This window comes from Mytilus edulis, chromosome 5, assembly GCF_963676685.1.
Source record: "Mytilus edulis chromosome 5, xbMytEdul2.2, whole genome shotgun sequence".
Taxonomy (NCBI): Eukaryota; Metazoa; Mollusca; class Bivalvia; order Mytilida; family Mytilidae; genus Mytilus; species Mytilus edulis.
The window spans coordinates 4,702,101-4,725,893 of NC_092348.1; the positions used below are offsets into that span (position 1 = coordinate 4,702,101).

A 23,793-nucleotide genomic window follows, 5' to 3' on the forward strand; every position below is an offset into this window, starting at 1 on the left:
AAAAAGCAAAATATTCATAGTGATGAAAAATAATATCCGTTAGATTATCATTATAACGATGAGAGTTTTTCTTGATCAAAATCTAGTCTTTCAAACTTTTTTGAAAATTATAATAATAACGTCAAAAGGTTTGACTAGACGTTATTATTATAACCTTCAAAAACATTTGAAAGACTAAAATATACATTTTTTTATATTGACCTCCAAAATAAATGCCTCAATTCTTTAAGTCACGACCGCATTAGATATGGACTGAATAATTGATAGAAAAAACATTCATATATCACTTCACATTAAGTTTTTGAAGGTGACAACCCTATTTTCAAATAAAATCAGTTGTTCAATTTATAACTATATTTGCGGAAATGAGACAGGAATAGTTATATCACAAAGAAATTTCGTGAATGGTATTTCAAAAAGGATATCATTTTAATGAAGTTCATATTACTATTATTCTTGTTCATGCAGCAAGAAGTAGGACACCAGTGAACCGTATCATAACATAAATGTAAACATAGATAGGTGCCAACTGGTTCAAGTTTTCGTGCCTTTATTTCGTTGATTTATTTTTCTATTGAATCAAAATAGGATATCAATTATTTAATATGCGTATAATCATTGCTTCTAGAACAACGTATGTGTAAACTTTTAAACAAATAAAGTCCTACTCGTTCATCATGTGTCCAGGCGGAAACCCAGTTGAAATAGAACAAAACAAGAAGCTGTCACAACGACAGCAAACCGGATTTATTAATATTTATTTGTGTCCTGGCAATATCACAAGAACCATTACTGATGAATGGTGAAAGTGACAATCGTCAATATTAAATTTGACCTCCATTTTGTCATCAGTATCAACATATTAAAATTTGAAAAGCTTAGATTGAATGGTTCATGAGTAAATGCAACAATGTGAATGGAAACGTCATTTTACAATCTTTCAAGAACCATAACTCCTGAACGGTAAAAGTCAAAATCGTCATTATTGAACTTGACCTCTATTTTGCCATCAGTAACAACATATAAAAATTTCAAAATGGTTCATGAGAAAATGCATGGACACGACTGGAAACACCATTTTTCAATCTTTCAAGAACCATAACTCCTGAACGGTAAAAGTCAAAATCGTCTTTATTGATCTTGACCTCTATTTTGTCATCAGTAACAACATATTAAAATTTGGGAAGCTTTGGTATAACAGTTCATGCGTAAATGCACGGACACGACTGGAAACTCCATTTTTCAATCTTTCAAGAACCATAACTCCTGAAGGGTAAAAGTCAAAATCGTCATTATTAAACATGACCTCCATTTTGTCATCAGTAACAACATATTAAAATTTGGGAAGCTTTAGTAGAACAGTTCATGCGTAAATGCACGGACACGACTGGAAACTTCATTTTTCAATCTTTCAAGAACCATAACTCCTGAACGGTAAAAGTCAAAATCGCCATTATTGAACTTGACCTTCATTTAGTTGTCAGTAACAACATATTAAAATTTTAAAAGCTTTGATTGAACGATTCATGAGTTAATGCACGGACAACATTTGATTGCCGCCCGCCCGCCCGCCCGCCCGCCCGCCGTACATCCCCAAATCAATAACCGACATTTTTGTCACAAAAATCCGGTTAAAAATCGAAGATCTTTGTTAGAGAAGGCGATAAATGCTTACTGTAATATTTACTATAGTAACAAAAATTTAAAAGTTAATAGAAACAAATAAAACGACAATTTTCTTCTCAACTACGAAGTGTTTTATTTCAAAAACACCATTTGCATAAGTTTTCAATATATCAATTGCATAGTACTGCAGAACAATTAGATATCAAGTCGACGACATGTGTATCTATCAAGTTGGATGTAGAAAATGCATAACCTCCGATTAAAAAAAATTACCACGGACGGAGAACATATCAATCTATTAGTTCAGTAATTTTCGTGTCTGCCCTTCCATTGTGTGACTGAAGAAAAAATTCCAAAAGATGGGTAACAATTGTATCGAAAAGAGAAAATCGAGTGCACCTTTTTATGTTAGGGCGTGTTTAAGGTGTATATTTTGTCTTTAAAACGTACAAAGCACGATATATTATCTTGCTTCAGATTCTATCATTTTTATATATCAAAGCTACAGTACAGGTTGACTTTATAACATAAAAAAAATCCAAAAAAAAGTAAAGTCAAATACCTATCTAATGAATCACAAAAACAGAGTAGGTGTGTTCGAATACCTATTGTTTTCCTAAAAGTACTTGACGACAGTCTTTTAAGTTGGATGATGAAAATGCATATCTTCGAAAAAATATTATTTTGTGTGTGTGATAACTAGGGCTTATAATCTTCAACCACTGAACATTTTTAGTCTTCCCTTCCACGAAATATTTAATCAGATTTTTTTTAAATGTTTAAGAATTTTCGAAAATTCCACTTGACAACCGATCAGACAATAGTTTTAAGTTGAATCAATGTCATTTACTTATGCTAATTAGATAGTAGATACATTTGTCTTGTCTTTTAAAATACAACTGACATATAAGGATGGTAATGGTGCTATGTGGATAAATTTATCGGTTTTCAAGAGCAAAATTGGAAGCGCGTCATCCCTACAATGGCTTCCATTTCTACGATTGTGAAAATTAACTGGCGTAATGGGAAGATAATTTTGACAAAGTAGATTCCTGACTGTGTCTAAACCTGTTTTATCCGATTTTGTTTTAAAAAGGGTTAAGAGACTTAGGAGCAAACAAAGACCATCAGTCAAATTAAAAACATACAACGCAATGGCAAAAAAACTACGAAAATACAAAAATAAGTCTACTAAACGCTGCACAACAAAAACATGAACCTTACAAGAAAAGCGAAAGCGAAGTATGAGCTCTGGAAGGGTACATTTTTCTTGTTCTAGTTGTTTCACCCGTCTTGTTACTCATTTTAAAGAGACAAATCGGTCACCAAATTCAATCATTAATGTCTCGTACGAGGAAAAGATGGCGGGAAAATGACTTTGACAAGTTGGACACTGTGTAAACCTTGCAATTGATATCCATTGTTTCCATCTCAAAAAGAATTATAGTACAGAATAGATGGCGAACATATTTTAAATTTAGAAACAAGTTTTATTACAGGAAGATCAGTTACAACATGAACATTAAGAAACAGAAGTCAAGTATAGAGAGAACGTACGATTCTCTGTGTGTTATCACTTTTTTTCAAGATTTAACATCATAAAGCGAAGTTTAGTATATTAGAAAAATAAGTGTAACAAGTTTCAATAAAAAAAAATGGTGTCATCAAATTAAAAAGTATGTATTTGCACATAACTGTCAGGTAGCAGGGGATAACTTAAATATATAATTGGGGTTTGAAACTAGAATAATAATTGAACAAGTTTACACCAATGAAACACTGAATTTATATTTGATATTAAATAAATATTGATTTAGAACTACATTGTCAATTTTTTATTGACAATAATCAGGATTGGAAGGAGAAATATAACCGAAACACAAGTATAATTTCCTATGAACACACATTCTGGTTTATAAAATATTTTAAACAATGCCAAATCATGCTGCTCTCTAGTTATGATCCTCGAGGTATGATCTCTATAAACATGATAAAATATATGCACATTTTTCCATTTAAAACTACGAATTTTAATGTATTCTAATCAATCATGCTGCTCTCTAAGTATTATCTCTTTAATATATGCACATCATTCCTTATAAAAATTATACGAATTTTGATTTATCTTAAAACACCGTCGTCTATACAAAGTTAAAGTATGAACTTGTTTAATACCAAAAATGTGCAATGGCATGTTAAGGTTAAGTAATGTAGTTTATCAGCAGACGATAAAACTAAAATTCGTATCGTTATATTCCGAAAATCTTACAAGAAGATTATGTTATTGTATTATTCGCGTATCATATATTTTAATCTGTAATAATTAAAAACAACTCGGTGCATGACACTATTTGTTACAAAACTTGTTGATTAAACTTTTAAATGTATAGAAATATTTATGTTTTGATAGTTCATTTATCAAAACAAAGGTATTTAATACATTAAACTTCAATAGCATGTTTAGTGCATGGGTTATGCATTTATACACGATTCACTTTGATCTGCATTTTAACCAGAATCAAATGTTATGTTTATGAATGGCGGGAAATTATATTTTTGCGCCGTGACTTTCATATCCGGCTGCAGGTTGTTCCCAGAGACAAAGAATCCGTAAAAGATAGTATTTAATTAAACGAAAACGATGATCAAAGGCGATTATAGATGAGCTATAAACTGGTTTAGAAACACATCTTTGTACTTTAATTTGTTTTTCTTTCGAAATAAATATTTTACATAAAATTTAGGTCAAATCAAGAAAGCTGATAAGATTACAAGAGCGACGCAATGGGCATATATGCTATATTGTATTACTGAATCGTCGAAGATATATATAAAAGAATTGTTGATCAATAAACATGATAAAGGCCAACCTTGATTATATTGTCTTCTTTTTCGTTGTAAATACATGTAAATTTCATATTTTCCGAACATGAACTAATTTTTAACGGCAAGAAATCTTCTTGAATCTTTTCATTATATGCGTGTGTCCTTTTATTTGTTATGTTACACTGTGACTATTTCCGGTAAGGTTGAAGGTTGGTGCCTGTTGTTAAACACGTTAAAACCCGCTGCATGAATATGCACTTGTCTATAGTCGGGAGCCAGTTCGGTGGTTGTCGTTTGTTAGAGTGCTACTCGTTTTTTTTTTATTTATTAAGATTAGACTGTTGGTTTTCCTATTTTAATTGTTTTGCACTATTCATTTTGGAGCCCTTTATAGCTTGTTCTTCGGTGTGAGCCAAGGATCCGTGTTTGTCCTATAACTGTTTTATTTTTTCACATTCACATGGACGTAGAGTTATCTCATTGCCACGAATACCATATTTCATATTTCTATTATCTAAGCCTATTTCGTCAACAAAAATTACATAGGGAAATGAATAGAAAATAGCTTCGGTTTTTTTTTATTCTGCAACATTTATGGAAAAATAAGCTCACATGAACTCAATATCCATATCGGGCTGCCTATTTATATCGGCATTTATATAGTTTATTTAGTTAATATTTATCACCAGGTTCGCTAGATATTCTTGCCGATCAAGTCCGAAAACAAAAATGCAGTTATGGTATATGTATCAAGTTTATTTCAACTTAATCAAAATTTGTTAAACTTTGTTTTGGCATTTAATTCAATAAGAATGTAACTTTCAAGCTTAATCATACCACTGAATCATCTCCCTAAACATATTATACGTACGTAATGTACTCTGGCAAGGGTCGTTGTTTTCTCGTATCATTATGTAAATTAACTTTTTACCATATCTTTTTATCAATTTCATTTAAACCAAACTTTTAAATCATTTATTTTCAAGGCATTTACGTTTCTTTAAACTCTTCAAGTTCCTGTATAAGTACTGTTTATTGAAGCAGCGATACAATATGCTATCCAAAAAAGAACTATAAATTAAAGTCATGATACAACTTATCTGGGATTCTAGATAACCTGTACGAGTATACTGTTAATATTAAGGCATGATACAACTTATCCGGGATTCTAGATAACCTGTACGAGTATACTGTTAATATTAAGGCATAATACAACTTATCCGGGATTCTAGATAATCTGTACGAGTATACTGTTAATATTAAGGCATGAAACAACTTATCTGGGATTCTAGATAACCTGTACGAGTATACTGTTAATATTAAGGCATGATACAACTTATCCGGGATTCTAGATAACCTGTACGAATATACTGTTAATATATTAAGGCATGATACAGATTCAACCTATCCAGGGCATCCTGATTAAGCGTCCATACGAGTACTGTTGAAATTCATGGAAACATTTTCAAGTGAGATTTATGTAGATTTCCATTCACGTGAAATTCACATGAAAATTTCCATTAGATTTTCATGTATGATATAAGCTCAAATTTTCACGTGAGCAAAATTTGCTTGTGTACCTGTACATGTTCTATGAATTAAATAAATGATTAAACCTATCTGGGATTCTTGCATGAGCTATATTGATTATACTATAAGTCAAAAGTAATTGTCGTATTTAATTAAACCTTTCACAAGTAGATGATGATTTCCATATAAACCTTATACTAGGATAAAGTTAATCATATAAACAAGATTTGATCAAGGTACCTTATCACAAAATCATTTTAAGTGAAGCCGTTCGTGAGCAGTTGTGGATACCAATGTAAGACAGAAGGACATACAGCCGAACGAACAAACGAATAGACGGACGGGTAGACGGACGGACGAAAAGACGGACTCCCCAATCACTATAAACATCCTCCTCACGAAGAAGCGGGTATAAAAAAGTATATCCAAATCCTTTTAGAATGTTATCAGTGATAATGATTCCTCTATAATTAGCTAGATCGTGTACGACATTAGACATAAATCAGATTTGTAAATGGAGTAATCTATCATTTCAAAATATTTATTTAAATAGCTTGTGGTATAACTGGAGCTACATTATACCTACATACAACATTTCATTCATTTTGAGGATTTTAAAGTTCTTTTGGTTTTGTTATTCCTGGACTTAAAAGTCTTATTTATTGGTGCGAAATGACATTTTTATATCGTCTCATTGAACAAGTTTCATTTGACAAGCTTATTTCTCAATATGATACTGCAACAACGGATTGCTTCACACACTTGTGCCACTTGAAAAAGTCAAGCCAGTATAGGCACCGTTTACTACATCTTTTCCCCTTTAACTTAACTTAAGGTTACTTTCACTAAAATTAATTTGGCTCGTTTAATTTTCATAAAATTTTGTTAACAAAAATATAAAAAAAAATTTTTTTGAACCAACCGTTTTGCCAGAAAAGTTACACTGGTTATATAGCAATTTGATAACCACCAATTTTGATCATTTAGAAGCTTAATATCCTTTTACAACACAACGTAGTTAAAACGTTTAGCTGACTTTACAGAGTTATCTCCCTGTAGTGTTAGGTGCCACCTTAGGTAGCACTCCACAGTTAGGTGTGTAGTTTCGCATTTTGGCCCCTGTGGATTTTTCAAATATGAGAGCTAGTGTGCAATAAAATTCATTTTTGGATAGCTGAGTATTAAAATAGCCTTTGTATTGGGTTTATATGAACATCAAGATTATGCAATGTATGTAATATAGGCTGTTTTCTGTATGACAGTCCGTATTTGCATGTCCCTACCATACATTGGTCCGGCAATTATTGTAATGTTTTTTTCCAACTTTTTATCGCACGAACTTTGTGATTGGATTTTACGAAAAAATGAGGCGAAAGACACCCATTTTTTATTTGATCATTAGGAAGATTTATGAAAACAGTTTCTAAAAAGGTATCACTCAAAGGCATTTAAATTATAGTTTGACCCAAATTTTGGGGGGATATGTGACATGTCCACCCCCCTTTTTGCAATATTTTATGGTAAATAAATGTAGAATGTTGCCATGGATACACATAAAAGGAATTAATTTTCACTCTTTTAACTTTTGAAAATCAAACCTATGGAATATACTGATTACATACATATGCACATGTACAACACAAACAGTTAGGTTAATGTATTAGAAATCCAGGAATAGGAGATGATAAAACATTTTGTGGCTCATTTTTAATTTTATTTTCTAACTGTGGAGTGCTACCTTAACTCGATCTGCAATCAACGAAAAACGTACCAACTTCGGTCTAAAAATCAGTAATGCAAGCATTAATAAACAATGTAGAAATGTAGAAGCAGTAATCATTTAAATGATTGCCTAAAAAGAGATTGTTTGAAGATACCAAAAGGACAAAAAAGTCAAACACCAGTATGAAGTAGCAAACCTTCTTCTTCCGTCAATTTTCTTAAAAAGTGTTCAAAGTAGCTAAGTAGAACCTAAATTGTAAAAGTTGTTGGAACATTTTCAGAACTATGACTTAGTCATTGACAAAACAAGTAATATATACAAGCAAATTACATCTACTAAAAATAACGTGTAATTCAGTTTTAACTTGCGTAATCAGAGATAACTTTTGTCTATCTTATAGAAATCTTTCTCTCTCAGAATAGAAAGGAATGCAGGAATGTTTGTTTACAATCAAAATGTTAAATGGTTATGTTTTCTGATCTGTTTTCTACAACACGATGAACGATAAACATAATGATTGAGAACCATTTGTTCGCTTAATCATGCTTTTACAGTGTCTTATCGGGGCCTTTTATATAGCTGACTATGGGATATTGGCTTTGCTCATTGTTGAAGGCCGTACGGTGACATATAGTTGTTAATGTTTGTGTCATTTTGGTCTTCTGTGGATAGTTGTCTCATTGGCAATCATACCACATCTTCTTTTTTATATTAGATGTGCTTTGGTGTAGTACTCTCGGAAATATTCGTTTAATCATACTTTGGTGTACTCTGGCGAATATTCGTTTAATCATGATTCGTTGAACTTTCAGGCAGGTTCGTTAAGTCATGCTTATGTGTACTCCCGGGCATATTCGTTAAATCATACATAGGTGTACACTCAGGCATATTCGTTAAATACTGGTAGTTGTACTGACAGCTTAGATTTTTTTTCCAAAAGTTCCAATGGGCATGTACTTATTGTTTACAGTACGATTGAAAACGAACATGGAAGGCATATGAGTTGGATATGATAGCAAATGTTACAGCTATCAACCAAAGACCAAATGTCATGGATGTTAGCAACTTAGTATAGGTCGCTGGCCTTCAACGATGAGCAAAACCCATACCACATAACAAGCTACAACCAGATGCTCCACAGGGTGCAGCTTTATACGACCGCAGAGGTTGAACCCTGAACGGTTAGGGCAAGTATGGACACAACATTCAAGCTGGATTCAGCTCTAAATTTGGATTGTGATTAAATAGTTGACACAGCATAGGTTTCTGACACAGAATGAATGTGGTCCAATGAACTTAAAATAACTTTTTTGCCTTTGAGCAATTCACTATGCTGTTGAATATTAATCCTCTCAAAAAAATGTTTGAATAAATTTTCTTTCTATTTATGAAATCTGAAATGAGGAAAATTTAACCCCCCACCCCATTTTTTTTCACATCCCCCTTTCCCTTTTTCCAAAACTGATCTCAATTCAAATTTCTAATGGAGTTTGCAACAATAACTACTCATTTAAATACATCATAAAATATTAAAATGTCAAATAAAGTGCTTGTTATCACTGAATGGTAAAGATTGTTTTAATTTATCAGTTGGTAGTAAAAGTGAATATACATTGTATATTGTATAAAACAATGATTTAAGTTGATTCAACTACTATTCTGGACAAAGAAAGATAACTCTGATCAATTGAAAATTTCTTGCTATTGCACAATATAGTGCAATTAGATATTTCTTGCTATTGCGCAATACTGTGCAATTGAAAATATTTGCTATTGCACAATACTGTGCAATTGAAGATTTCTTGCTATTGCGCAATACTGTGCAATTGAAAATTTCTTGCTATTGCACAATACTGTGCAATTGAAGATTTCTTGCTATTGCTGAATACTGTGCAATTGAAAATTTCTTGCTATTGCACAATACTTAATATAATAATTTTGGATCCTGATTTGAACCAACTTGAAAACTGGGCCCATGATCATGATGATCAAAAATCTAAGTACATGTTTAGATTCAGCATATCAAAAAAGCCCAAGAATTCAATTTTTGTTAAAATCAAACTTAGTTTAATTTTGGACCCTTTGGACTTTAATGTAGACCAATTTGAAAACGGTACCAAAAATTAAGAATCTACATACACAGTTAGATTTGGCATATCAAAGAACCCAAATTATTCAATTTTTGATGAAATCAAACAAAGTTTAATTTTGGACCCCGATTTGGACCAACTTGAAAACTGGGCCAATAATCAAAAATCTAAGTAAATTTTTAGATTCAGCATATCAAAGAACCCCAAGGATTCATTTTTTGTTAAAATCAAAATAAGTTTAATTTTGGACCCTTTGGACCTTAATGTAGACCAATTTGAAAACGGGACCAAAAATTAAGAATCTACATACACAGTTAGATTCGGCATATCAAAGAACCCCAATTATTTAATTTTTGATGAAATCAAACTTTGATGGTCATAAACCTTGTGTTAAAATTTCATAGATTTCTATTTACTTATACTAAAGTTATGGTGCGAAAACCAAGAATAATGCTTATTTGGGCCCCTTTTTGGCCCCTAATTCCTAAACTATTGGGACCTCAACTCCCAAAATCAATCCCAACCTTCCTTTTGTGGTCTTCAACCTTGTGTCAAAATGTCATAGATTTCTATTAACTTAAACTAAATTTATAGTGCGAAAACCAAGAAAATGCTTATTTGGGCCCTTTTTGGCCCCTAATTCCTAAAATGTTGGGACCAAAACTCCTAAAATCAATCCCAACCTTCCTTTTGTGGTCATAAACCTTGTGTTAAAATTTCATAGATTTCAATTTACTTAAACTAAAGTTATAGTGCGAAAACCAAGAAAATGCTTATTTGGGCCCTTTTTGGCCCCTTATTCCTAAAATATTGGGACCAAAACTCCCAAAATTAATCCCAACCTTCCTTTTGTGGTCATAAACCTTGTGTTAAAATTTCATAGATTTCTATTCACTTTTACTAAAGTTAGAGTGCGAAAACTAAAAGTATTCGGACGACGACAACGACGACGACGCCAACGTGATACCAATATACGACCAAAAAATTTTCAATTTTTGCGGTCATATAAAAAGTCCCAAAATAACCGATGGCAACAGAGGCAGATGCATGATGGTCAACATCTTACACAGAATTCTGCTCATACCAGTTTTTAGGAGCTGTCACGCTTACAATGTATATATGTTTTGCTCAATGTAAAAGACAACATAGTGCATGACTTTGAGAGGAAAACATCAATGGAAGCGATGTTCATCTTATTATTTCGTATATAATAAGTACATACAGTGACTTTGTGTAATGAATGACTTTATGTAAAAGATAATATCCTTTTCATTTCTATCAAATTTTAAAAAGTTAAAACGAATTAAAACTGAAATAAAACTCAAATTGGGTTTGAATGCAGCAGCCAAACCCGTACCGAGTGTAGTTCATATACAGGCATTAATAACTGCCCAAGTTAACCATACCTTGCCTGAAGATTTTATCCCTTTCCATTATATCTATTCAACCATACCTTACCTGAAGATTGTATTCCTTTCCATATACAGGCATACATAACTGCCCCAGTTAATCATACCTTGCCTGAGGATTTTATCCCTTTCCATATACAGGCATAAATAACTGCTCAAGTTAACCGTATCTTGCCTGAAGATTTTATCCCTTTCCATATACAGGCATAAATAACTGCTCAAGTTAACCATACCTTGCCTGAAGATTTTATCCCTTTCCATATACAGACATAAATAACTGCTCAAGTTAACCATACCTTGCCTGAAGATTTCATCCCTTTCCATTATATCTATTCAACCATACCTTACCTGAAGATTGTATTCCTTTCCATATACAGGCATAAATAACTGCCCCAGTTAATCATATCTTACCTGAGGATTTTATCCCTTTCCATATACAGGCATAAATAACTGCCCCAGTTAATCATATCTTACCTGAAGATTTTACCCTTTCCATATACAGACATAAATAACTGCCCAAGTTAACCGTACCTTGCCTGAAGATTTTATCCCTTTCCATATACAGGCATAGATAACTGCCCAAGCAAACAGCAGACATAGTAACATTTTCCATTTAATGCCATCACTCTCATCGATTCCTGGCGAAATGTCTAAAGCTTGTCTGTACCAAAAGTACGAAGTAGGTCCTCCTTTTTCGCATTCTATATCTTTTATTGTACCGTTAATTCGTTCACAGTCAGACCACGGTAGAGGATATTGAAAAGAGTTGGCAACATAGTAAAAGCACCACATTATAATGGCATTGTAATATATGCCCACCATGAATGAGGTCACAGCACTGGCAACCCCAATGCCAGCCAGATAAGGATGAACTTTCGTCCAAACGCCGATGCTGCCTCGCCGGAAGTGCTGTCCGACGGCAAACTCGAGGTAAAGTAGCGGCATTCCTTCGATGAACAACATAATGAGGTAAGGGATGAGAAATGCTCCTGAAAAAAATGAATGATGAATTTCTATAGAATAATCGTTTTTAGACTCAGACATTTAAAGATATCATAGAATAATATCTGTAAATTTGTGTTAACCAATAAAACTTTAGTGAATGTATTTATAAATATATGAATCCTTTAAATAAACGAATTGCTTTTATATGAAAATGTTTTATATGAATTTTGCTGTCAAACATGACAAAATGCATGGGATGAAAAGTCCCCGATCGAACCGGACGTGTGTTTGTTGTACATCTTGCCCTGCCAAACGAGAACCCTCAGTACCCTCAGTCAAAAAATTGGGAACAAATTCTATTCCCTGTGTACACTCTCGTGGTGATGATCACCATAAATCCAATTGTTCATCTCTGCTGCACATCATAAAAATGTAAGCCTAAAACAGTTTTATAAAAACGCATACGCTATGGTAAAAAAATAGCCCAGATGTCAGGACATATTTGCCACTGGACAATATAAGCAAACATCATTCAATCATCTAGAGTCAAAAGTATGCTGTATATTTATAGTGTAACACAAGTTATACCCTAAACTTCTAGAGTACACAATTTGCTTGTTTTAGTCTGATGTTCCATAATGAAACTATGTTGCTGTCGAATATGTTACAGAGGAAAGTTATTATAGTGCATGTCCTGAAATAATTAGAAATATCTACTTATTCGCTGAATTTGAATAAAATATTTGTACTTGAAGTAAAACAAACCAAATGTATTAAATGAACAAGAAAGAGAGGACACAGACTACAGAACGGCCAGTGGCGGATCCAGAACTTTTCCTAAGGGGGGGCCTCTGACTGACCTAAGGGGGGGGCTCTCCAGTCATGCTTCAGTGATTCCCTATATAATCAACCAAATTTTTCCCACGAAAGGGGGCCCGGGCCCCCCAGCCCCCCCTGGATCCCCCTATGACGGCAATAGAAAAACCCCTTTTTATTTTACTTGTCAGTTTCACAATAATACCCCCAACCACACACACAAACGAGCACTGTTTAGGCTACTCCAACAGCTTAATAACAAGGTTAGGCATTTCTTTTTTCATTGTCTCTTTTAAATTTTTTGTAATTTGGATATACGTTTTAGTATGTAAATCAAATATGGAAGTTTGGGTCAAACCGATGAACATGTATTTGGCAGCTAATGCCCTTTAAGTGTCGCGTACATATGCACTTAGACATGTTAGATGTTACATGTAAGAGATGGGATACAAACAAATAAGTTTTGAACGTGCTCAACACGTGCTTCTGAGGCGCTCGTGATCAACTGTTTGGACAGCTAAAATATAACACGCTTGAGATCATAAAACGCATAATAAAAAACAGTCCGAGGTCAAAAACATTTGACGACTTTGAGAAGGGTAAACTTGTATTACATGAAGGGACGTTAGTAGTTATAGTGACTTTTAATGGGGGAAATTAATACACACACGCACCACATATTGTAACCCTAAATTTCATTTTTTACACGAATTTAGAAGATATAGATCTAGATTCTAACGATGCACTTAATAATGGCCTTGTGTCACTACATACACACTATTTAACGTCTCATCATAACAGTTTAACGAATCTCTGTAGTAACGAAAACCAAGTATTCAAATGTACTAAGCAATAACTTGAAACTTCCGGTCAATCTGCTCCTAAATAAGTTGACCTCACTGACTAGATTTTTGTAAACACAATCAATACGGAAAACTACTAGAATTTAAAATATAAATAATTTAAAGTTCATGTCCCAACCGTTCTTCACAAAAGGTGTGTAGTTAAACGAGAAAAAATCTATTATATTATTTTGTATAAAATATTTAGCGATTTAAAAATATCGTACTTGTAAACAAATAAAAAGAAACTCGGTCAAGAGTCGGTCAAGTATACATGCTGTGAAAATAGTGGAATTGATTTTGTTCTAAATCAATACTACATTGTTTTGTCTGTAGCAGCTGTTTACATCTTCATTTTCTGAGAAAATAGAAAATAAAATGGTGTCTGAGCGATGATTTCTGCAGAAATAATGCAGTCATTTGTAGGCGTAGAATATTTGATGAATTATTTATATATGTGTGTGCAGAAAATAGTTTGGTTTTCTGGTGGCGAAGGAATGTAACCCATCTTCTTAGAAAACATGCACACGTGTGTTATATTTATTGCTAAAGAGGGTCTGTTAAGGGTATGAATGACATGTCCATTTATTATTATAGTTCAATGTTCTTATAGAACAAATTATTAACAATTCATCATAAGGGAAGTTATCACCACAAAATTAACAAATGTGTACAATTAGGATTCTTGACATTCACGTACAACCATCAAATTAATTGTCTACATTAAACATCCATCAACAGAAAAGAAGAATAGACTACTCCGATAACTCGATAACACAGTGTTATATGTGTACTTGTGTTCTATAAGAGTGTTCTAAGAAAAACGTGAGCTCGTTGTTTACATCCGCATCTGTCGATCTCTAATGGATAGTTGTCTCATTGGCAATCATACAAATTGTCCTCATTTTTACATTATTTAGAACCTTTATGGAGATATCGCGTTGACTGCTAACTGATTGATTATTGGATGCTTAACGTCCAGTGGCAAATATTTCATGGGTTTTCTGGACGACATAATTTGACTGCTTAACAAATAAGGATTAAATTAAAAGAAAATATGAAAAAAGATTATCAAAAGCGTTTACTTTGAAATCGTTCACATTTAAATATTGATTTTAGTATCAAATTACTGATCTACACTATTATATCAACAAAACGAATAAAATGTCGGTTAATTAGCTCCCCCCTTCTTATTTTTGACAGAATTTACGCACTATATATAATTCATACATTACCTCCTCCATTTCTTTGACAGAGGTAAGGAAATCTCCAGACATTTCCTAATCCAACAGCGTAAGATATAACCATAAAAAAATATTGTAGTTTGGAATCCCAGGCAACACGTGGTTGTTCATTTACTTCTCTTTCAATCGTTACTTCTAATCCGGGATCATCAGAATATAACTTTTTAGTTTCTATAGTCATATTTTTATCTTTTTTACCCATTGTAAAAGTTTTATTTTTAAATCCGTTAGATTAATTAATGAGATTTGCCAGGATGAACGTAAACAGAGCAGCACTACCGTTACTATACTACACAGTAGTGAATGAATGAATGAATGAATAGTGGATTGGTCCATGTGTCGGCAGTGGGGTGTGAAGGTAGATATCAAAATTATTGCATTTTATTCATTTTTTGTTTTTGTTTCTTGAATAAGTCAGTAGTATTCATTTATTGCGTTTGACCCGAATAAAGAAAAAAAATTAAACGAAAGTTTAAAAAAAAAGAAACATTTAAAGGGAATGTGTGGTTGAAAAAGATACAGTGCGCTCAGCCTAGACGATATACTCTTTTCGGACGAGCAGCCTCAGCGAGCAGCATGTACGTGTAACTTATATGTTTTTCTATATTTTTGCATTTACTATAAATATTTTAGAATGTATGTCTATTTCTTTTCTCAATTAAATTAAAAATTAAAAATAAGAATTTATGCGTTTTACTTTACCACTTATTTCCGACGCGACAAGTACAACAGATGTTTAATATAGATAAAAAGATAACCATTACGTAGTATTTTAGTAATAAATTAAACGAAAATGTTACATATTTATGAATCTTAGGGTATCTTTTCGTGGAGTAAATGAGAGAAAAAAGAAATAGATCGTATATTTTAAAGGTTTTAAAAAAAGTTAGATAAATAAAAAAAATGTTTAAATTTTAGTAAAATAAAAAGATATGTGTGCTAAAGGTCAATCAGACATAAACCCACAAAAGAACATATTAAGGTCATTACTCTATCAAGGGTATATATAAAAGTGATTTCACGAATACACGATTTCTGATTATGTGTAAATTTCAGCAGAATGAATCTGCACTTATACAAGGAGATTGAAAAAAAATAGCGTCACGGAGTAATCAAGTTCATGTGAACTAAAGAATCGTTCTTTGACTCAGTAGAAAAGTGATAGATAACAACCTTGGAATGTTGCTTCAGTTTTATCATGTTCATCCAAATATAAGGTTCGTATTCCCTCACACAACCACGTTCTGTTTACTTTTTTCTACACAATTTATGTTCGCTGCCACTTCATTTTTTATACTTTTGGCAGATTTCTTAATTGTATACGGTTATTTTTGTCATCTAGTTTCAGGCAAACTAATATACTCATAAAACGTGATGCGGGATATTCTTCAATGTGACAGCAACCTATCGACACAAATATCTGTTTATCCATATAGCATTTTTTATTTTTTTTATTTCTTTTTTATAGATATAACTGCTGTTCACTTAAGCATGCATGACATATTTGCCACTGGACGTTAAACAATCAATCAATATAATGAAATGTACATATTCATTATTTTATATTGTGAGTAGGAGAAGAAATGTACACCAGCATGAACTGTTTCTTTGCTCTTAACATTTTTAATCTTCAAGGTTCGTAACATTTAATGCACAAATGGCTCATAACATCGAATGTTTCATGGTTCATGCACTGGTATGTATTTGAATTTATTGTTCAAGCTTGCACATTGAATACCACAACATTCATGCAATTCATTTGAATAATTGAATCATTATTCGGATTTTAGGTGTGTATAGTATACACCCATGCCAATGAGTGCCTAGTGGTGAAGCCTAGTGTTCTTACAGTTGTAGTTATACAAACAAATTTTGAACTCAGAACGTAAATTTTTAAAAATTACCAGAGGTTCTCTTAAATCTTCTAAAGTTCACCTTGTAACATAGTTTTAAAACAAATGAAAATTACAAATGTAACAGATAAATGCATTTTAGTCCCCGCCTACATGACATGAAGGTGACATTTAGAGAAAAAGTCAAACATTCTTTCATCAATCTTACCGTGTATTTCTCGTTTATGTGATGTGATTTGTTTTGACGAGAAGATTGATCAGTATGGGGGAAAATAAAATGATAAGTAAGCAATAGCTTGTGTAGTGTAACCAGGGCCGTAACTACCTATGAGGCAGGGGAGGCAACTGAATCTTAGGGTATCTTTTCGTGGAGTAAATGAGAGAAAAAAGAAATAGATCGTATATTTTAAAGGTTTTAAAAAAAAGTTAGATAAATAAAAAACATGTTTAAATTTTAGTAAAATAAAAAGATATGTGTGCTAAAGGTCAATCAGACATAAAGCCACATAAACCTTTAAAATATACGATCTATTTCTTTTTTCTCTCATTTACTCCACGAAAAGATACCCTAAGATTCAGTCCCCTGAATTTTCTACACCAAAATTTGTTTTTGAAGTAAAAAAATTAAATATTGACAATATGGTACACGAAGAACTTGAATTTATATTATAACCAACACAAGATAACAGTTTTAACAGTGTTATCATGATACGTGATATGTCTGTCATTTTTCGGATTTTTGATCGAAAGTAAACCGTTTCAGTATTTGTTTTATTTTATTTTTTTCGTGTGGCCTTCCGTCTGTTATTCAGTATTGTAGGGTCGATCAGTATTCGTATGAAACTTTGATTTCGATAATTTTGAATAAAAACTTAACTATTCACATTTATTTGGGGGCTCAATTATTTAAGCAGAGGAAGTTCCTTTTGTATTGTGAATCTGGAAATTAATTACCGCTGAATCAGCTGTTGGATCGATTTTTTAAGTTTCCCGATCGTACGAGAACATTATGGTCAATGCCTTAGTAGGTTAACACTCCTATTCGTTGTAGCAGGACTTGCTATACTAAGTATATACTAGAATAGTATAGAAAGTCCCTGGTTGTAGTTATATACATGTCTGTTCAGCTTTCAACAATATTGAAATTCAAGATCCTCGATAAAAAAATATCTTGCGTTTTATAATCTTGCTTTATATGTTTTTTAAACTTACCAGTTTCTAAAAAAATATCTTTAAATACAGAAAACACAGAAAAATAATAATTGTTTGCAGGGAAATTGCTCCAAGGATTCAGCAAAACTGATCTTTCTTAAAGTAAGGAAATCGAAGGAAAACGGGTAATTTTAGCCATATCATTTGAGAAAAAAATCCACGATCACAATGTATTCAATGTTAACAATTATAGGTCAAAGTACATCCTTCAAGACGGAGCTAGCCTTGGCTCACCCCGAACAGCAATCTCAGCTTGTTTTTGCATAAAAGTTTCTTCCAGGTTCAAGCAATACTGATGTTTCTTAACGTAAGGAAATCGAAGGGAAAGGGGTAATTTTTAGCCAATGACTGAGAGAAAAAAATCGGCAGGGGGCTACCCTACCCCTATCAAAGGGGGCTCAATTGGCGGCTCCCAAACCCCTGCCTCCACAGTTGATTGATTGATTGTTGTTTGCTTAACGTCCAGTGGCAAATAAGTTTACATTTGAAAACGCGTGACAAATGTTAATTAAAAGGAAAAGAAAACAAATTGAAGATAATATAATTGAGAATAGAAATTGGGAATATGTCAAAGAGATATAAAAACCCGACAATAGAGTAGACAACAGCCGAAGGCCATCAATTGTCCTTTAACGCAGCGAGAAAATCCTGCACCCATAGGTGGGCCTCACTTGGCCCCTAAATAAAAAGTGTGCTAGTTCAGTGAAAATGGACGTCATACTAAACTCCAAAACATATAAATGGACGTAAACTTAGAACGTTTTTGTGTTTACCACGCTAGTTATGTTGTACAACAGTTACTAATTAAGTTACTGTAAGGAGTAAACTGATTATAACTAGTATAAGTACACTGTAAAAATGGTGTTTAAATCCTAAACACATTTCTAATCACATCTTTTGTGAATTTTTTTTTTACATGTTTAGGTCTAAAAGTGTCTCAGTACAATGTGTTTAGGATTGTGTTTAGAATCGTTTTTAGCTTAGAAGTATGTGTTTAATTTCTAAACATAAAATTAAAAAATGAAAGTGTTTAGAAATTAAACACATATTTCTAAGCTAAAACGATTCTAAACACAATCCTAAACACATTGTACTGAGACACGTTTAGACCTAAACATGTAAAAAAAAGATAATTCTCATTTGACTACTACCTATAGTATATAACTATCTACTACTACCTATAGTATTTTCTCGCTGCGTTAAAGACCAATTGATGGCCTTCGGCTGTTGTCTACTCTATTGTCGGGTTTATATATCTCTTTGACATATTCCCAATTTCTATTCTCAATTATATTATCTTCAATTTGTTTTCTGTTAACTGTTTATATCAGTTTTCAATATTTTAACAAGTTTTGTATTTATTAACTTCAACTTATATTTGCTTGATACGGAAGTGGTTTTATTTAAATTGGATCAATTTACAAGTACTTAAATCTTTAGAATAGAAAAATCATGCTACAAGATACCATCTCAACATTTTATTCAACCGCATCATGTAACAGTAGATATGTTTTATTATCTGGATTTAAATGAAGTACATCGAGTTTCCCCAAAAAACGATATTTCAAGTGTGAAATTAATTCTGATGTTCGACAATAAAATGTTGTGAAGACATTGTCAATGCAGTTGCATCACTGCATAAAATAAGATATATCTAATTTTGCCCCATTTTGAAGGTGACCTTTAGGTTTTACGATCTTGTCATTGGTGTATAGTTTTCTCATTGACAATTGTTCCACTTTTCCTTCCCCCCCCCTTATTTCTATGATTATATATTACGATATAATCATTATTTGTGAACTCATCGAGAAGACAGAACATGCACGTTCAAAAATTAAGATATCCTTTCCTTTTAATTGACAAAAAAGAAAACCTGTTCACAGAAATTAGTTTTGTGAAAATGTTTTCCTTTGTTTTTATTAAATGTGGTCAGATATAACTTTTAAATCTATGGGAATCAAGATGTGTGCACTTGAAGTAGAGTTTTTATCACGACTGGAATATGCGCATTATAACAACTAAGCTAGCTGAATGGTTATCAAGAGTAAGCATACTCTTTACCAAGACTTAAAATTGTTGTACATCAGCTGGTCGCCACAATATGAAGCTTTTTGAACTCGTTCACTACGCTCATTCGTCAAAAAACATTACTTATTTTGGTGATCTTCGAAACAACAATGAAGTTTTCTGAAATATGTTTACAATAACACACAATTAGCAGTTTCGTTAAGATTATTAGATCAATTCTGACAAATTTTCATATACATATGTCAAGTTCATGTGTTACTTTTAGTAAAACTGTTATCTTTAATATTTTCAATATATTATCTATGGTGAGTTTAAAGGTAGGCGAGACCTTTCAGCGTATGTTCTCTTGTGTAAATCGAAATTGTTACTCTAGCATTATTGATTCTATATATGTATCACCATTTGCTATGATGAGTTTATTTACAACCACTGGGTCGATGCCACTGCTGGTGGAGATTTATTTCCCCGAGGGTATCACTAGCCCAGTAGTCAGCACTTTTTGTGCTGACATGAATTGTCATTGATATGGTCAACATATTTATAAATTTACTGTTTACAAAATTTTGGAATTTTTTTTGAAATACTTAGGCTTTTCTACCTCAGGCATAGATTACCTTAGCTGTATTTGGCAAAACTTTTAGGAATTTTGGTTCTCAATGCTCTTCGACTTCGTACTTTATTTGGCATTTTTAACTTTTTTGGATTCGAGCGTCACTGATGAGTCTTTTGTAGATGAAACGCGCGTCTGGCGTATATACTAAATTTAGTCCTGGTATCTATGATGAGTTTATTGAAAAGACTTAACTCAGTTTTACATTTGAATTAATTAAAAAAAAAAAAAAGACACAAATATGAATCCACAACGTTCTATAAGTTTATTTCTAACTAGATATCACAGGGAGGTAATCCAGTTCCTCTTCTGTAATAAAAACCTTTCAAAATATGTTCTATTTTGCTGTGTTTCCTGAAGAAAGACTCCAATGGTTTATCAAGACGACTTCCGTAATGTGACGAGGACAGCACAGGTATAACCCTCTGTTGTTCCTGGAAAACAAAAATATATTGGAATTTGTAAAGGGCTTCAGTATGGAACATATTTGAAATCATATTAACAATTCATTAGTTGATAGATAAAAGAAGATGTGGTATGAGTGCTAATGAGACAACTCTTCATCCAAGTCACAATTTGTAAAAGTAAACCATTATAGGTCAAGTAGGTTTTTAACACGGAGCCTTGGCTCGCATCGAACAGCAAACTGTAAAGAGCGTCAAAAATGACTAGTGTAAAACCATTCAAACGGGAAAACCAATGGTCTAATCTATATAAAAACGAGAAACAAGGATGTTTTTCCTAATAAACGTGAGATAACCCCACAATAGACAATAGATACATTATTCCACTTCTCCGAATGTCTCATTAATAAGTTTGGCTTCGAGTTCAAACATAAGTGAGGAAGGGTGTTTTATGCATTTTTTAACTTTTGTTTTGAAAATATGCGTGTTAAAAATTGTTAACGGTTATTGACTAATTATAGCTGATATCTGTTTTCTTAAATTTGAATCGTTGGTGTTTTTCACTGTTAATGTGTTTTTAGGCATTTTTAAACTATTGTTTAATGTTATTTTGATTTTTTTTAATACAATGGTCCGTTGTATATATATAATTGACACAAATAATTTTGACAATCATATATACATATGAATATAATAAATTATAAATTCTAAGATGTGAAGCCACAGCCAAATCAGGACCAGAATTCGATCGATCTCTTTATGAGGTATATATATATATATATGGTACGTGATGATATAAGCTATATACCTCGTCTTGAACTGACAACCCTATAGTTTTTATCCTGCCCCTGTCGTCACGATGCAGTTTACTGTCATATCCATATTTTATGTGAAAAAGGCGGTCATAAGTTGATAATACATCAGCCTGAAAAATACAATCCTTATTATAGATAAAAGAGGAATTTCTAATATTTCCAGGAGTTTATTTCATACCGGTGCTGTATTTAATCAGTCTTTTATCTTCAGTGTATCAGCGTCATTTTCTTGCATTATAATGTAGTTATTACTGATATTAAGCCAATTCACAAATTCTAAACAAAAATGCTATGCTTCCATTTAGATAGATTTTGTCAAGTAAGATTTTAAGTAACAAAAAAGGGAAAGACTCAAAAACCAGAAGACCAATAAAAACAGACAACACAGCGATCAAAAGAGAAAGGACAAAAACAACAATAACAAAACATTACACATCAAAAATAAAATAGGTCGGGGGAAATTATTTTTATGTAAAATTTACATTCCTTTTGTTTTATACTTACAACAGTTTCTCGTTTTCTGTGGTCGTATACGGTAGTACAAATAGGGTCTAATTCTGACCGTGACCACTTTTTTATGCCTCGCCAATGCCTCGATCCATCTCCAATCGTAGCCAAGTGATTTCTTGTAATTCTTTCCGTTCTCTTTTGAAAATAGATATATTTTATATGACAGTACAATTGCAGAATATTAGTCGTCGATTGTTGATATATCATTTATGTAATCTTTTTGGTAATGCATGTATAGTATTGCCTCCTAAAATGTGGTTACTCTTTGATTATTCCCCTTTCCGAATTTATGGGAAAATAAAAAATAGTGTATTATCATGGGGTCGCTTAAATTATCCAATTTATTTCTACAGTATGCTTGAACCATAAAATAGTAAAAATACAGTTAATGATCTTCCTTTGTAGATATGTGTGGAAGTAGATTGATTGACTTCGGAACTTAAAAACCTTTTAAGGTCAGTAAAGGACTGGAATGTATCGTCAGGGGACCATGAATATTTTGAAAGGGAGAATAGCGAAAATTGTTAGGCACACAAACAGAATGGCGGTGAAACCTATACTTACTGACAATACGTTTTTCCATATTCCATCTAGTTCTCCTGGATTTGGTTCACTCTTACCATACAAAGACATTCGTTTTCCATCATCATCCATATTACGGCCGACTTCTTCTAAACGTTTCAGACTTACGTTACTATGTACTTATTAACGTAGTAAGTCTTTCCTTTCACGTCATAAACGTTCTGGCATTGTTTATGGTACAGTGCATTTATCATGGGAAATATTAGAGTCATCTTGATATATCATGTCGGTCATGTATAAACCTTTTATTTGTATAAGTGCTATTCTAATAACGTCCAGTTATAAATTTTGCACCGTCTTTGATTGTAGAATTATATATCTGTATTGTTTATTATGACCAGTAGACAATATTACACTCAGTCACACGCACATTATTGATTGTTGAAAGCTGTATCAGTAAATTATAATCGTGAACAGTAGACAATATTACAGTCAGTCACACATCTGCCATTGATTATAGAAAGCTGTACCAGTATTGCTAATTATAAAAAGCAGACAATATAACAGTCTTTTACATGTTTTTTGTTGATAGAAAAAGCTGTATCAGTATTGTTAAAAATGACCACCAAACACTATATTACAGTCGGTCACATGTCTTTCACATTGATTATAGAAAGCTGTACTGGTATTGTTCATTATGACCAGTACACAATATAACAGTCACTCACACGTGTGTCATTGATTATAGAAAGCTGTACCAGTATTGTTAATTTTGACCAGTAGACAAC

The 23,793-nt window shown here is 32.5% G+C and overlaps 2 protein-coding genes across 2 annotated transcripts in view; both read right to left on the reverse strand.

Annotated features, from left to right (window-relative positions):
• Positions 1 to 16,061, reverse strand: part of LOC139525350 (sodium- and chloride-dependent transporter XTRP3-like) — a 34,217-nt gene extending 18,156 nt beyond the window's left edge. The window contains exons 1-2 of the mRNA XM_071320571.1: positions 15,043 to 16,061; positions 11,736 to 12,193 (exon numbers count right to left, since the gene is read on the reverse strand). Coding sequence (XP_071176672.1) covers positions 11,736 to 12,193; positions 15,043 to 15,253 — 669 coding nt within the window. The 5' untranslated portion in view covers positions 15,254 to 16,061. The remainder of the gene's footprint in view (positions 1 to 11,735; positions 12,194 to 15,042) is intronic.
• Positions 16,062 to 20,996: 4,935 nt separating this feature from the next.
• LOC139525360 (uncharacterized) lies at positions 20,997 to 23,204 on the reverse strand. Its single transcript, XM_071320594.1, has 4 exons — positions 23,048 to 23,204; positions 22,478 to 22,618; positions 21,967 to 22,083; positions 20,997 to 21,188 (listed from the first exon to the last, which is right to left on the reverse strand). Exons 1-4 carry the CDS (start codon positions 23,135 to 23,137, stop codon positions 21,030 to 21,032), a joined length of 507 nt encoding a protein of 168 aa, XP_071176695.1. The 5' UTR covers positions 23,138 to 23,204; the 3' UTR covers positions 20,997 to 21,029.
• Between the last annotated feature and the right edge of the window lie 589 nt (positions 23,205 to 23,793).

Coding starts and splice junctions, on each gene's coding strand:
- LOC139525360 (XM_071320594.1), bottom strand. CDS start 23,137: ATGGATGATGATGGAAAACGAATGTCTTTGTATGGTAAGAGTGAACCA. Junction 22,619..23,047: donor TATGGAAAAACGTATTGTCA/GTAAGTATAGGT, acceptor TATTTTCAAAAG/AGAACGGAAAGAATTACAAG. Junction 22,084..22,477: donor ACAGAAAACGAGAAACTGTT/GTAAGTATAAAA, acceptor TGTATTTTTCAG/GCTGATGTATTATCAACTTA.